At 43.0% G+C, this 16,334-nt stretch overlaps 1 protein-coding gene across 6 annotated transcripts in view; it reads left to right on the plus strand.

The window, feature by feature from the left end:
- CD38 (CD38 molecule) overlaps positions 1 to 16,334 on the plus strand; it is an 82,413-nt gene that overhangs the window by 38,083 nt on the left and 27,996 nt on the right. For 3 of the 6 annotated variants that reach the window (XR_014023218.1, XR_014023219.1, XM_081303550.1), the window contains exons 4-7: positions 1,781 to 1,866; positions 5,016 to 5,089; positions 6,583 to 6,675; positions 7,189 to 7,275. Coding sequence is in view for 4 of the 6 variants with exons in the window: in XM_081303550.1 (XP_081159676.1) it covers positions 1,781 to 1,866; positions 5,016 to 5,089; positions 6,583 to 6,675; positions 7,189 to 7,275 (340 nt within the window). In the remaining 2 variants the exon portion in view is untranslated. The other 3 variants (XM_081303553.1, XM_081303551.1, XM_081303552.1) reach the window with 3 other exon arrangements.

Consider the following 16,334-nt stretch of genomic DNA (forward strand, 5'->3'; position numbering starts at 1 on the left):
AGATCACATTCACAGGTACCAGGGGTTAGGACTCAACATATCTTTGGGGAGGACATAATTCAACCATAAAAAGGTAGAAGTAACACATCTATAGGGAAACAAAAGTCTACCCATCAGAAGGTGGAAGAAGAATTGTGTTTCTTCAAGTTCAGATTGGAACAGGCAAATACCACAATTCCTGACTTCTGGGATACAAGAAAGGAATCTAGATCCTGTCTTCATACAACTTCCCTACCTAATTGACTTAGTTCAATTTGTATTGTTAGAGCAAAGTACCTGAGGATGGGTGCTTTATAAAGAAAAAAAAACAACTTTAGGTCAGCCTCCATCTGGCAACCACAGGGTTCTTCCTAAAATAAAAATGTGATTGTATCTGTCTCCTACTGGAAGCCTAAAATGTTCTCTTTTTTCTCTCAGGTAATGTCTGAATTCCTTGACATGACCTGACTGACCTCTGTTTTTTAATGTCTCGTCCTCCCTCATTCCCTTTCTCATCTTTGTTATTTTATTGCTATGACCAAAATGCCTGATGTAAATAACTTAGAAGGGGAAGACTTATGTTGATTCACAATTTCAGAGATTTCCGTCTGAGTTCAGCTGGCTCCATTGCTTTGGGGCTGAGGTGTAGCAGAACAGCGATGGCAGAAGGGAATAGAGGAGGAGAGTGGCTCTGCCCATGGCAGCCAGGAGTGGGGAGGAGGATAGAGAGAAGAAGGGCATCAGGACAGAAAATAGCCTTCCATGGCCCTCCCTAGTGACCTGCATCCTCCAACCATGCCCACCACCTACCGCTTCCACCCCCTCCTGGGAGTTTGTTCAGACATCAGTGGATTAATCCACTGATGAGGTCAGAGCTCTCATGACCAATCACACCCCAAAGGCTCCACCTCTGAACATTGCTGCATTGGGGACCAAGTCTTCAGCCAGAAGCTTTGGGGGAACATTCCAGATCCAAGCCATAACAGGTCCCTTTACTGCTGTGAACCCACTGGGCTGTCCTGCCTTAGAGCTCTGTTCCTCTGCACACGTTCTCTCTGCGTGGAGTCTGTCTGAAGATGCCTATTCTTCCTTCAAAACAAAGTTCAACGTCAACCTTCCTGGGGGTGATGCATAGTCCCTGAATCAGGCATGGTTATTGGAAGTCACTCCATCCTGTGCTCTCTGGAAGGCAGGATTCCTATCTAATTCACCTCTCTGTCTCCAGAACCTCATCCCCGTTAGATGTTTGTGCATTAAGGCAGACATCCTTGAGAGAAGCATCACAGGCACTGTGCATCCCATGCCCTGTGTCTCCTGCCTCACTGAGGCCTCGGCCTCTCTTGATGGGGTGCATACAGAAAGCCTCTGAGGCCATCTGAGCCCCAAAGTGCAAGGACTTACGGAGGCAGGGAAGGAAGCTCTAACAAAAGAGAGTTGTCAGGAAGCAGAGAAGTGATTGCTGAGAGCGACCCCCGAAGGCCTGGTATCCCCTCTCATTCTTCCTGAACTTGGGGATAGCAGTGGGGGCTTTTCTCTGCTGGGTGAACGTTCACGGCCATTTCCCAGAATGATGACTCAAAACCCGTCACTGTGTTCCCGTCTGGAATTTGGAGAGTAAGGAAAGAACTTGGAAGGGATTCAGGGGACACTTAGTTAATGAGGTCGAGTTGTGTCCATTCTCCAAGCCTCTATTTGGCAGGGATGCTGCTGGAAAACTGCTCTGCAGTGACTGACCAGAGAAGGAACTGATTGACATGCTTCCTTCTCCACTTTAATGATTCTCTATAAACTATGATTTTAGACTTGAACTATCAATCTTGCCCTCACTGGAGGAATGACTGCAGTAACAACCCTGGTTCAGTGTTCTGGAAAGCGATTTCCCAGAAGGTGAGTACCCAGTCATGAAATTCTAGAATTTTGAGACCAGAGAACTTGAAGATGTCATCCAGTCAGTGAATGGTTTCAACCCTTTTTGGGTCATAGATCCTTTTAGGACTGAAAGTGTAGGATTCTTTACTGAGGAAAAGGTTCAGAAACACTTGCCAGCAGATTTTCACACCCAATTTTAGAACATTCATGGAGGGTCTATGGGGGCTCCAGCTGAATAATTCCTGATCTTATCCAATTTGTGGCTGTGGGTGCCAGGAAGCAAGGGCTTGGTTTAATCCTCTGACCTAATGATTAGATTCCTAGGACAGTTTTAATAATCTACACTTATAGACCACATGCATTGAGCTTAACTCTTTACATGAATTAAAATGTTCTTTCTCACAAAAACTCTATGGAGGAAAAAAGGAACCCTGTGGAGTAAGTACCATGAGTATCGAGCCCATTTTACAGATGTTGAAACAGAAATGCAAGTTCATAACTAATCTACTAAATGTACAGTTAGCAAATGATAGATTGAGCATTTATTCTAAGTCTTCTGACTTTAGATCCAGAACCTGGCTTAAGAAATACTCACCACCACCCTCACTCCCTATTTCTGACTTCACTTGAAGCTTATTTTTTTCTATAAGTTGCTTCTTTATAAGGTGGACAAGGAAAAACTTCTTTGCAAGTAGAAGAGGGGAAAAAAGGAAAGGAAAAATAAGAAATAAAGAAAGAGAGGAAGTAAAACTAAGTATAATATTTCAGAATTAAACGTAGACATTTGAGGAGCTAGGGAAAATGGAGACTTGTATGTGTTAAGTGCACATGTGGTCCATTTATGCTGCTGTAACAAAATACCAAAGAGTATATAATATATAAGGAATACACATTTATCTTGCAAAGTTCCAGAGGATGGGAGGTTTAGGGTCAAGGTCCAGTGGAATGGATATCTGCTGAGAGCTGTTCTTGGCTTCCAAGATGGTGCCTTGTTGCTGTGTCCTCACATGGCAGAAAGCAGAAGGGCAAGAAAGCACTAGCTAGTTTCCTTGAACCCTTTTAAAAGAACTGTCTTCCCATGCATGAGGGCACAGCTCTATGGTCTAATCACCTCTTAAAGGCCTGCCTCTTAATATTATACACTGAGTCTTAGTTTCCAATATATGGATTTGTGGGGTGGGGGGATTTAGGTAGGGACAAACACACAAAGCATAACACTATATTTGTGAAAATCCCTGATGTGTCTTTTTGATGTCATTCCCATCTAGTTATCCCAGAAGGAAGTTTGAGAAGGAAAACATTTCAACTTGGGTGCATCCTTAATTATTCTGACCTTCAGATTTCTCATTTGTCAAATGGAGGTCAAAATAAGCCTGCTCCATTGGGTTGCTGCCATATTTAAATAAAATGCCACTGAACTTTTAAGTAACTTGGAATTCATACACTTAATAAATATTTGTTAAGGACCTACTACATACCATAACAAAATAAAGGGTACTGCAGAGTTTTTGTTTGCTTAATTTTTCTGAGAATAGTTTCTTTTTATTTCATTGCTATATAATGTGTTTCAGGACAGTGCTAATATTAAAAACTCCCAAAGCCATGTTATGTTTTGAGTGCTTGCTTATGTTCCCACTCAGTCCTTGGTGCCAGGAGTACAGAGGTGAAGAGGATCAGAGGCACCTGGCGAACCACATAGACACCTGTGCCTTTATCTTTGCCAAATTTTCATGGGTGTGTGTAGATGGCCCTTTGTACCTTTCTTTTCTTTCTTTCTTTATTTTTTTTTTCTTTTTGACAATAGCAGCAGCACTTCTTGGTACTTCAAGTTTTTGTCTCATCTCCTTATTTCCAAGTAATGTGATTTTGAAGCACATTGATCCAACATTTCCCTGGTGGGGCGGTGGAGGGGGGGTAACTTGAGAATTATACCTTGAGAATTCCATCTTGGGTGGCCCAGGGTTGGTACCCATGAGCATGCTTTTGAGTTGGTACTTGTGATTAGTCACAACCACTGGGCCTTTGTCCCTCGCTCATGAAGGGAAGACAGAGCAGCATTGGATTTCACAGTTCAGTTTCAGATCCTTCAGTGGAGCCAAGGTCACCTGCAGAGCAGAGTCCAGATTCTTTGGCAAAGCATTCATGGTGCCTCACAAACTAACTTTATACCCAATGTCAGTGTCCACAACTGCTCTTAGACCCCTAGGCCTTTCCCTTCTCAGCTGCCTTTACCTGCTGATGAACCATCCTCCTTGGTTCACCACCTCGCCGACCTGCACAACCCTGTTATTTCCTAGTCTCCTCCACAGAGCAACCAAGCACTGGCTGCTTCTTTTCCTCCCTCTTTTCCTTCTTCAGATTTTTACTGAGTGTCCACTCTGTGTCATGCAACAGGTACACAGCACCCAGGGCTGTAGAGGACAGCTGGCTCTCTGTTCTCATGGAGCACTCAGTACTGGGAGCTAAATGCCACTGAGCTCATTATTACAATGCGTTATAGTAACACAATGTGAAGGGACATCGATGGGGTCAGGGTTCAGAGAAGGGCATCTGAGCCGGTGCCAAGGTCCGCCATGTCTCCTGGGAAAGCCTAGAGTTTGCTGTGCTCATGTTGTTTTCAGCTGAGCATTTGCTGCATGGAGAGACACACCTCCTTGCTCAGTCACATCCGTCTGTTGAAACCCCCTTTCTCTTTGTGCCTTGTCAGGCCTCAGAGTCATCTTCTCTCTCTTGGTTCTCTTTTCCCTGATGTTCCCCTTTCCTTTCCTCCTGCATCGCCCACATTGCTCCTCCTAAGTAAAATGACACAGTCACAGTGCTGGATACTAGGAAGACACCCTCATCTTTCTCCTCCAGGGACATTCTCTTTTCTCCCCTGGACTTCCAAATTCGGCACTGCTACATTTAGCAACCCTGTGAGCATGAAACTTCATTGTTCAACAGTTTGTTCGAATGGTTGAAGAACCCCGCTGTGAAGGAAGCTTCACACCTCCAGTGGCGTGGAGTGGAAATCCTATAGACTGGGCATCCTGTGCAGGACCAGGGAGACTGTTCCCTCCCTAGCCAGCTAATAAATACCATGCATGGTTTTAGAGGGAGTCGCTGGGGACTGAGGACTAAGTTTACATGCTGAGGAGTGGGGGGAGCATTATTATTATTGTTTTAAGTTTGCAGAAGCTGCCTGTGGTGTGGTCCAAGTGATGCTCAATGGATCCCTCACTGAACCCTTTGACAAGAATAGGTAATCACTTCTTTGTATCTTATTCGCAGTGGTTGCCATGGCCTCCTGTGGGATATTCCACCGCTAGAACGATTGTGCTTTTTAAGTTTCAGACCAGTTCTGAAGATTTGGGCTAAAAAAAGGCAAATATTTTGTATTCTCTGAACATATTTTGTCTTTCTGGGTCACTGCTTTTGTCTAATTTCTCTTCTGTCTGACGTTTTCTAACGTTCCTGACGGCCACTGTATTGATAAGAGCCCCTGCTCGTGATGTTTCAAGGCCGGGTGCCATTTTCTCAGCCTCCTCTATCATTATCCTCCACCTCCCGATTTCCACCTGTGTCCAAGCTGCTCCTGGATGCATGGACACCTGCCTCCCCTCCCTGCTTCTCCCTGTCCAAATCCTCACCATCCATGGCCTGACTCCTCTCTACTCCATGAAGAGTTTGAATCCTAATTCACGACCACTGGGCACATGGGCAACTGGCTTGGGCTCTTGACCTTCATCCTCTCTTTGTAGACATTGCCAGCATGACACTGGTGGTTAAAAGCCAGGACTCCAGGGGTCATTCCATATGACCTGTGTGGCCTTAGGCAGGGCACCTAACCTCTGGGAGACCCTCACATGCGTATTTGAAAAGATGATGGTGATGTGACGGTTAGCAATAACATGAAAAAATGCCGAGTCCTGGGCCTCACAGAGAAGCCGCTCAATGAGCATTAGCCATTGTTCTCTCATTTAATCTCACCACTCAATCCGGCCACACTCCTGCCTTCCTTCTCTGACGGGTTGTTCTCTAGTCTTGCCCTGGTATGGTTGTTGGAGAGACAGGAGGCGGAATTAATTTGCCCTGGCACCATAAGTGACATAAATTACTTTCCCTCCCTCCCTCTCTCTCTCTCTCTCTCTCTCTCTCTCTCTCTCTCTCTTTGTTTTTGTATTTAATTCTACAAAGGAATGTTTACGCTTTTGTCGTCTTCTGACTTCCTCTTCTGTGGGGTTTTGGGTGAAACTGGTAACATTCCAAGATTTTATAATCTGATCTTAGGGATCCAGGTACTCAGAACAGGAGTGGCATCTGTCAGAAATTAATACAGAAGAATTTAGATATGTGGTTAAGCAGATTATCAGCCTCTTTCAAAGCAGGCTTCTCAGATTTTGCTGAACATGTGAATCACCCTCCAGGCGAAAGCAGGAATAAGATTAACCAGGCAAGAGGGGGCTGAACTGCAGCTCTCACCAGCTTTCTGGTGATGTTCACAAAGTAGATCAAGAGTCACTCTTGAGTAGCAACTAATTTCAAAAATCAACATGAAAATACTGGCTAAAGGTCTTATCTTGAAAATCTTTGTTTACTGGGGGTCATGTTAATAAGAAATGGTGACTATCTCTAAGGCAATTCCAAGGGTGGAGTCCACCCAATGTGTCCAGCTTTCTGGTTTTTGACAGGAGGTATGGATGTCCTTGAATTTGAGTTTAGGATTGACAATGTTCTTTGTCTCTTCTCTTTTAGCATTTTTGGAAGTGTGGAAATCTTTAATTTGCGCCCAGAAAAAGTTCATACGGTACAGGCCTGGGTGATGCAAGATATTGGAAAAGGTCCCAGGTACATCTTATTACTTTGTATCCAAGGGATATTTTACATGTCGGCCAACAGAAGAATTCACAGTCGGGCTGGGGATGTGGCTCAAGCGGTAGCACGCTCGCCTGGCATGCGTGCGGCCCGGGTTCGATCCTCAGCAACACATACCAACAAAGATGTTGTGTCCGCCAAAAACTAAAAAAAAAAAATATTAAAAAAACTCTCTCTCTCTTAAAAAAAAAGAAAAAAGATTAAAAAAAAAAAAAAAGAATTCACAGTCTCACGAATACATTGGGAACAGACTGGCTCAATGAACGGGGCCGTACTCTACATTTAGCTCATCCCAACAACTAATTTTATCTCCAACAATGGTAACTAACAGTTTCCCACCTTCAGTTTCCCACCTGCTCAACTAGGGCCACTTAGAGGTGGACTTCTGCTTCTCCTCTTTATCCAGGGCTTTAGAAAAGAAGCTAAGAGACTCAGGGAAATAACAAGAAGTCTCGTTATTTTAACATTTTCTTCTTTCTTCCTCAGTGACTCATGCTCAGGGTCTTCCTTGAATGAGCTGAAATTGATTGTGAACAAGAGGAATATGACATTTGTCTGTCAGAGTAACTACAGGTAATTGACTTTCTTCCTGAAGAAAGGAAAGGGCTGCCTAACTTCTGCAGACATTTCGTCTTTTCCTGTTCCCTTTCGAGCTAGGAGGCTGGGGAGTCTCTCCTGGGGCTTTAAGGGGATCTCAGGTGGTGACCTGTGGCCATCTCTCCTTCTCTTCTTAGCCTCACTTGGAGGATTTTCTAGCCAGTTGCCTTCACCTGGTCACTACCCCCATCCGCCTCTTTCCTCATTGTCACCCTGGAGCAGTGACTTGCTCTTGAAGCTGACCCAGCCTTGGAGGGCATATTTTCTGGTTTGCAGAGCAAGCAGCCTGGTCCAGGGCTGGAAACCTGCTAGATGTCAGAGAGCAGAAGCATGTTTTTGCCAAGACCTTTCTCCTAAGTTGTAAAATCCCTGTGATTTGGCACAAATTTACCTGTGAAATTTCCTTAGTTGGGTCTGGGTGTACATGTCTGATCCTTGGTAAGCTTCCCCATGGCAATCTACCAAGATTTGTCCTTTTAAAATTAAGAAATGTAAAAATCTTAAAAGAAAGTTTATGTGATCCATGTTTATTGGAGAAAAGTTTAAAATTGCACATAGGTATGTATTTTTAAAGTGACCTATAACTCTTTTCAAAACCGGGACCCCCTCATGCATTTTTAAGTAGTTGTGGCCAATCACATAGGTAGGGATACACTGATAGAGGCCTCCTTGGAGATTTCCTGGTGTCATAGCTTAGAACAAGACTAAAGCAGGGAGAAAAAAGGTTTTCAAAGAATGTAGAAGCTGAAGTGTTAGAATATTTTTACTGTGTCTTCATGTCACCAACCACATCATAAAAGCCGAAGGACAGATTTAAGGGATTCATGCTGATGGCTCTGGTTTCCCAAATGGTGCGAATTTCCCATCAGTCAGCTGGTTCCTATCTGGAAAGAAGGAAATCCATGAGCACGTGGCAGCTGTTAAATGGAAAACGGAAAGAAAAAAGGAGCAACCATGAAGGAAACCCGCAGGCCCCTGGCCAGGCTCAGTTACTCAAGGCATTTTGCAAGAAGAAAATGGAGTCTGAGAGCCTAGGAGAAAATGGGGGAAAGAAGACAAGTCTTATCCCCTGTACTCTTCTGTCTTCTTTCCCCTTTCTGACCTTAGTGGCCAGAAGTCCTTTTGGTGAAGGCTCATCATCTCCCCTCACCTGTGCTCCAGGTGGGCTCACTCCTGCCTCTGGGGAGAAGGTATAGGCCTGACTTCCACTCGGACTCGTACAGACAGGAGCATCAGATCTTGGGACCTTCAACTGGGGGATCATATTCAAAACCACTGTTTTCTCCATCCAAGAGATTTAATTCCAAGAGATCTAATATATTTGGCATAACTCTTGGAATGACAGACCTGCAGGACTCCTCACTGTGGCTAAGAGCTGTGTGACTTGGAAGACAGCTGTTTATTTCCAGGGGAACCCAATATGAATGTCCCAGAGATTCACAGACTGTAGTTGAAATCTCTCCATCCCAAATGTACCTTCTGATTTTAGTAAACTTTTGTCTAGATTTTTCTGTATAGTTATTTAATAAACAAACAGGAGTATAGTTACATTTACATAGGTTAGATTTCTTCATGGTTCTAATATTATCCCCTTATTAAGTCCCACAGAGAAAACACTACTGATTTTTGGCTGTATATCCTTCGTGAATTTCCCTTTCTTTCCATACACACATTCACAGTCCTACAGACTGAATTTCCTGACATATGTTTCAACCAGTGAGTGAACAGAGATGACAACTTTTTTGGAATTCTATAAAGACAGTAAATGCTCAGCATGCTTCCTCTGATTGGTGTCCCCAGTGGCTTGAAGTAAACAAACAACCTTCAGGGCACACTCCTCTGAAACTTCAGAACAGATTCTGTGTCCACCCAAATGCTGCCCAACTAATGAGATATGTATGCATTTTATTGGAACATCAGATCTGAATATATATGTATTTATGGAGAGAGATCATCTTAACAGAATAGTTGCTGCTTCTTTTCCACTGTTGAATTTCCCTCAAATCAGAAACTATAATTAAGAACCATATTCATAGTATCATATCATTATATTATCATTAATAAAAAAAACAGAGGTGGCTTCCAAAATCCTAAATGTCCTAAAAAGTTTCCCTTTCCATAGCAGGGTTTCTTTAAGGAAGCAGATAATCTCATTCCCTAGGATGTATCTATGTGGGGGAGTCCCAGCTACCATATTAATGAGGATGGAGTGACCACAGTTAGAGCCACTGTGCCCAGCTGGTCATGACAATTGGCTCTAGATGAACCTGAGAGGTCCCATCACAAGGGCAAGTCTGTGCTCTAGAAGGCCGGGGACTCTGGCAGCTGATCTCGAGGATCTCTAACTTCCTTGATTCACATTTAGCAGAACCAAATTTAGCTATAATTGAATGAACCACTTTGTACTTCTGTCCATCCCAACCCAGCCAGGTGCCAGCCACTCTCCCTGCATCCTGTGGCTGTCATTTACCTGTTAGGCATTTATCGAAAGTTTGCTTTATGCAAAGGAAGTGTCCTCCTCTGCCAGTGGCCTCCAGCCCTCTCCCAGGGGGTCCATGACTCCTGTGGTGCCTCTGGTCCTTTGACCTAACAGTAGCTCTAGAAGCTTCTGAAGAGAAGAAAGCAATTCATCCTTAGACACTTTTTTTTTCCTATTTAATAAAATAAATTTTATTTAAATAAAACTAAATGGTTTGAGGTATGTGCGTAGAGAAAGCATAATAGAATCAAAGTTGTTTTTAATTTTAATTAATTTACTCTAATTAGGTACATTTGACAGCAGAATATATTTTGATTCACTGTACACAATTGCAGTGCAACTTTTCATTTCTCTGGTTGTACCCAATGAAGTGTCCCACCATATGTGCAGTCATACATGTACCCAGGGTAATGACGTGTCCATCTCATTCCACCATCTTTCCTGCCCCCATGCCTCCCCCTTGCACAATCACATTTCCTCCATTTTTCCCAAGCTCCCCCCCAACATCCTTAGAAACTTTGAACTTCCCTGATCCCAGCGGCTGCTTCTGTGGTTTCTTGAGCATCAGCTACATTGAAAGTACATGAATAGGCGTTTGTTTTTGCTTCCACATGTACCATCCAACACCTCCTCTTCGTATTTATTCTATGGCTTTACAAGTGAAAGGAAACTCAACTGGACCACACTCTCCAGTCATTCACTCTGGGACTGGGCCTTTCTCTGTGTCCCTGCGGAGAGGGGTGTGTGTGGAAGCTCAGTGGTCGGTGTGGACTTTTGTTGCTGGGAACAGGGCTTCTATCATTGTTGTGTCCAACTGCAGACGAGTCCCACTGCCTCTTAATCTCTTGTCTTGCTTTCCTCTCCTAGGCCCGCCAGGTTTGTCCAGTGTGTGAAAAACCCTGAACACCCATCTTGCAGATCTAAGATCTGAGCCACGGCTGCTTTAGATCTGTGACTCCTTGCAGTAGTCACCCTGTGCAGGACTCAGAAGTCACACTGGAGGAGAGCCAAAGCCTTGGGGAGCATCCTCTATCACTATGTCAACGTGGGAGATGGGCACCTTTCCCCCCAAAGTCTTAAAATAACTTCTGTTATAGGCATAGTTCTTATTGTGTTCTACTAATAATCAAGAAAAAAAACTATGTTATAAAATCAGAATGAAAATTTTATATTAAGTTATTTCCTTTTACTTTCATGTGATCCTTTTATATTGTTGGTAATATCCTTTTTTCCCTATCTTGGGGTGGTGGTTGTGGGGGTTGAATCCAGGGCCTTAGCACATGCTGGGCTAGTGCTCTACCACTGAGCTACACCTCAGCCCCTCCTTGCTATTGAATAGTGACTGCAGCAAACCTCTCCTATTAGATCGGGAAAATAAAGAAAATAAATGGGCAAGCCTCTCAGAGACACTACATTTACAAATGAATGCTATTGTCTCATGATCTATTTTTGTTCCCTTCCCTCTGATAGGTCAACTCTAGACCCCATGGTGCTGGGTCATAGTGAGGAAAGTGCTCAGTAGGATTTAAGTCTCAGGTGTACATGGTGCTTCATCTCTAATCCCTTCCACAGCCCCAACACCCAGAAATTGGTATTATTATCTTCCTTTATTTAGATGAGAAAATGGGAGCGCAGAGAAGTTGCATGATTATTTAAAGTCAAACATTTTGTATCAAGGTAGAGGCTGGATTTGCACTCAGATCTCTCTAACTCCAAAGTATATATTCTCTTTCTGTCTAGCTGTTAAGATCAAATTGGCAATGATTTATGTTCTTTTCCAACAAATGTGTGTTGGATTAAGTTGAATATAATAGAATCTAGAATGCAATTTCTCTGGGTGGCTTCAGAACAGACTAACTTTTTTCCCCCCAAATCTTCTCCTCCCCCTCATGCTCAGTGTCTCATACATGTAGTAGATAAAATATATTATTTCCTGATACTGGCAATTTATGTTTTCTTAGATCTGTCTTGCTTAGGATTTACCAATTTTATTACTTTTTCAAAGTACTAATCTTTAGCTTTGTTGATTTGTTTTTTCTATTTAATTGTTTTTGCTCTTTCTTAATTTTTAGAAATATACAAATTCCTTCTAATTTCTCTATTCATTTTTCTTAAACAAAACCTTAGATCACTGATTTTCAGCTTGCTTTCTTATACATGTTTCAGTACTACAAATTTTCCTCTGAGCCCTGCTTTAGCTATAGTTCTTAAGTTTTGATATGTCTCCTTTCACTATTATTCCACTAAGAATATTTTCTAATTTCACAGTTATTTAGAAATATGCTGCTGAATTTTCAACATCTGGAGATTTTTGAATTTTTAAAAAATATATGTAATGAATCAGAATAAATAAACTAAATTGAGACAACATGGAAAAAAATTGAGAATCTGTTAAGTAATTTGCCTGATTTGTTGAAAACAGCATCAATTTGGGGATCAGGCATTTCTGGGTTGTGATCTTAAGCAACATACCTAACCTCCTCTCTTAACTTCAACATTCTTGCTAAAGATTATTAATTTACCCCATTAAATTTTGGTGAATACTAAAGACTATGACAAAAATTGGCAGCCTAGCACAAAAATTGACAAGCCTAGAACAAAAATTGAAAAGCCTAGAACTTTGTATATATCCAATCACGACGCAAGGTGGGCTGCTCTCTGCCTCCCCCTAGTGGACAATCCTGTTTACTTCATGAGTCCTTGCAGCTACAGCCCTTGTGGCCAGCGCAGTCTTCAAGAGCCCATTCTCCACATAGGCATGTCCTCAATGGGAATTTGGTCTTGACTGGACAGGAATGTGGTGTTTGGAACCAGTTCTGACTGAGAGTCAGACTTGCTCCAAGTTTCAATGAGCCCCACCTGCAGAAGGGCTTCAGAAACAGGTCCTTTCCAACCAACCAGACATTAATGTCAACATCTGGAGATTTTTGAATTTTTAAAAAAATATATGTAATGAATCAGAATTAATAAACTCAATTGAGACAACTTGAAAAAAAATTGAGAAACCATTAAGTAATTCGCCTGATTTGTTGAAAACAGCATCAAGTTTGGTGTCTGATTTGTGGACTTACTAGATTCATTGTTCACCAGCACAACCTTGAAGCGGCTGCCTGTGTTAGAAAGATATTCTCCTTCACATCTCCTTCCAAAGATGACATGAGTACTGTAGAGACCAATTTATGAGACGTCCCTTAAGAAGAGCCACACTAGTGGTCAAGTTCAGAGCCAATGGCAACCTCAGAGGAAGCTGGCCACAAGGTCTTCACACAGAGGGCACTGGAGGGCTTCAGAGGTGGCTCAAGGGCTGGGTATCGTTCCTCTCGCCACCTTTTGTATCTGTATTTTCATTACCCAGGTGCCCCATCCCTGCTGCTTTTCTCACTCCCTGCAATTCTGACTTTGAGTTTCTTTGCTGTTGACGAAGCAGCCATCTCCAGACCTGAGGACCTGCTCCTGCAAATAGATGCCTACATTCCTCTTCTTATAAGTGACAGCTGGATCACTGATTGCTTGTAAACTTCCTGTTATACTCATGAACGTGTTATCACCTGTCTTCATACTCCATTATTGTTTGAGCTAGGAAATTTTCTTACCATCCCTCCTTGTACCCACCTTCATAGTTACCCCAAGGCTGTCAAAATGACCTATGCCAGAATGTCGCTTTTCTGACTTCCTAAGGCTGGGATGGTCCCCAACCTTATAATGTTTAAGGCACACTTTCAAATACCATTCTGAAATTTGATGCTGAATACTTGAGGCTGAATAATTACAAGAACAGGTAAGCACATGAGAATGTGTGTGTGTGTGTGTGTGTGTGTGTGTGTACGCGCGTGCACTTCTGTGTATGCCCTGTTACAAGAACAGTATCTGTCAGTGCCCAGTAATGACAGCATTCAGCATTCTTACATAACTGACTAACAAAGCTATCAAATAATTTGGCAAAACATGTTACTTCATTGGCTCTGTCTTGGCAGCTCCTTGTGCCTCTTAGTGTTGTTTGAAACCAGCTCAACCCTGGGCTACGCATTTTCTGTTGCAAAGGATAGTCCCCAGTACCGCAGTGTTGACTGACTTCCTGGGCGCCCATTCCTCTTTACAACAATCCCTAAATCTGTAGCTTGAGTGTCTCAGGAGACTTTGGACTGCACAGGACACTGTTTTGGTTGGTTTTTAAATGGCAAGTAGTTACACACACTGGATAATTTTTATGTAGGACAAATAAAAAATATTTAAAATAAAATGGTGAAGTACACCTTAAGGACTATGTAACTTTAAAGGTGTTCTATAAAAGCAGTTTAAAACTAAATGTTTTCTACAGTTTTTAAAAGTATACCAAAGCAATGAATTTACTACTGGTCATCATTTTAATATATAATTTTTAACAGTCCATCAAGAACTCAGTAGTAGGGGGCTGGCCTGAGAAGCAGTGTTAGCTGGCCCTCAGCCCACGCACAAACACAGAAGGCTTTGAACTGCTTCCCGACAGAGCACCCTTGAACTTGATTCAGTAGATACACTGCCCTTCTCATTCCCTGCTCAGAATGCAAGTAGCACAAGGTGGGGAGAACCACATAATCAAGGGGCGGATGACCCACTGGGCTAGTTCATTAACACCTGTGACTCTCTAGTCTTGACTATATTGAAAACATACAAAAAGAATTATACAAATAATAGAAAAATAATACAACTTCATGCAATTCTTCTTTTAAAAACAGTTGCTTCTGGGCTTGGAGGAAGAACCAGTGAACATATTAAACCATTCATACAGTGCCAAAAACCAGAGGATCTCCCACCCACCTCTGCCCTAAGATTGAGTGAGTCAAAATGGCCTTCTTGCCTGCCCACAGGATCAGAGGGAGGTAGGAGTGGATGTTGAGAGGAGTCCAGAGTTGCACCCTGCTGGACACCTGGAAATCTTCACTCCTTTTTCCTTTGAGACACCAAAGAAGGAAGATTATTGCTTTGCTCTTCTAGTAAGAGTCTCAGGCTGAGAATCACACACTGACCCCTCTTTGTTTCCTGTTAAGAAAATTCACCTGTAGCCTTAGAGGATGTGATGTAATGATGTTGCAAAATGTGTGGTTATTAGCAAATAACATGGTAATTTAGTGTACTAGCAGGTCAAAACATTTAAAAGCTTGATACCAAATGCAGACCTGTCAAGAAAAGGAAACTCAAATTCATTGTATCAAGTACCTCAATAAGTCACACCACCTAGCGATCTCACTGCAACCACGGAATCCAACATTTACTGAAAGCAATTTTGCTAAAGACGGTCAGGAGCTTACAGTTTCTCCAGGAGGGCAAGAAAACAGTTTGGAAATTAACCAATAACAACACCACCAGTTACTACACTGATTGGCCTATGGACCCTTTGCTGTGCCAGAACATGTCCATGGCTGTTCTTGGGAATAGAAGCCACCAACATGGATGATGGAGTGAGTGAGTCAAAATGGTGATTGTTTTCTTGCTGTGCCAGCCTCAAATCCACAGTTGCACAGATCTGTCTGGCATGTAAGAGCTGATATAAATAAAATATTCAAAATAGAACTTAGCCTTCTGTCTGTAAAATGGGAGCCATACTAATACCCAACTGTAAGCATTGCTTGGAGTATTAAATGATGCATGTAAAATTCTTCAAGAGTGCTGAGCATATATGAAGAGCTCTATCAACGTTAGCTTTTAGAAAATTATTGGAAAATTATTATGGAGGAAATTGCTTGACAAACTAACTTGATTAGAAGCTGAGACCCTGAGACCTGGAGGCCGTGGAGAAGAGGGAGGGGAATGGCCTTCTTGCCTATCCACAAGATCAACCACAATCTCTCCCAAGCTTTGAATCACCCTAGAAGGCCAGCAATTTCCTCCCTGAAAGAAATGAACCAGGTATCCTAGGACCTGTGATTAACAGCTGTCTCCCATCCCTTCCCCTCTACCTGTGACAAAATGTGGCAAGAGAATCTTCCCCGCACCCCACCTAAGAATTTAACATCCGTTGTTTTCATCCTTTAAGCAGATGGAGTTCGGTATTCTCTCCTGGCATTGCCAGTCCAGTCCCCTGCTGTCCTGGCCAGGACCCCCTGCTCTGGCAATAAAGGGGAGCAGCTCTTCTTGATGGAAATGAGAAGCCCCCACCCTTTATCTTGAGCAGAAAGAAGAAAGGTGCCTAAGACCGCTGGTGGCAACTGGGAGACACTTGTAGGCCCTGTCCCCTGCAGCCACTCTGAGGCCACCTTCCCCCACCCCCTCCACCCTGGTCTTCCTGCTTCTCAGTGCTGGCTTTTGCCATCCCTGCTCAGTACACGCTGTTTTCTGGCTGGAATCCTCTTGTCTGGCAGTCAGACTTACTGGTTGAGTGAGGCTTTGGGCCAGCTCCCTGGGCACGGGTTCCACTTCACCTGCTAGGAGTTATGTGACCTTGGCCAAGGTACTTAACTTCCCTGGACTTGGCTACCAGTGCCCAGCTTTCTGTAAGGATTCATCAAAGGGCTGCTTTTAATTTCTTATTATTTTCTAGACCTTGTTCTGCCTTGCAGAGACCCAATTCGAGACAGAA

Source organism: Spermophilus citellus (genome assembly GCF_964194105.1).
Source record: "Spermophilus citellus genome assembly, chromosome: 8".
In the NCBI taxonomy this organism is placed as follows: domain Eukaryota; kingdom Metazoa; phylum Chordata; class Mammalia; order Rodentia; family Sciuridae; genus Spermophilus; species Spermophilus citellus.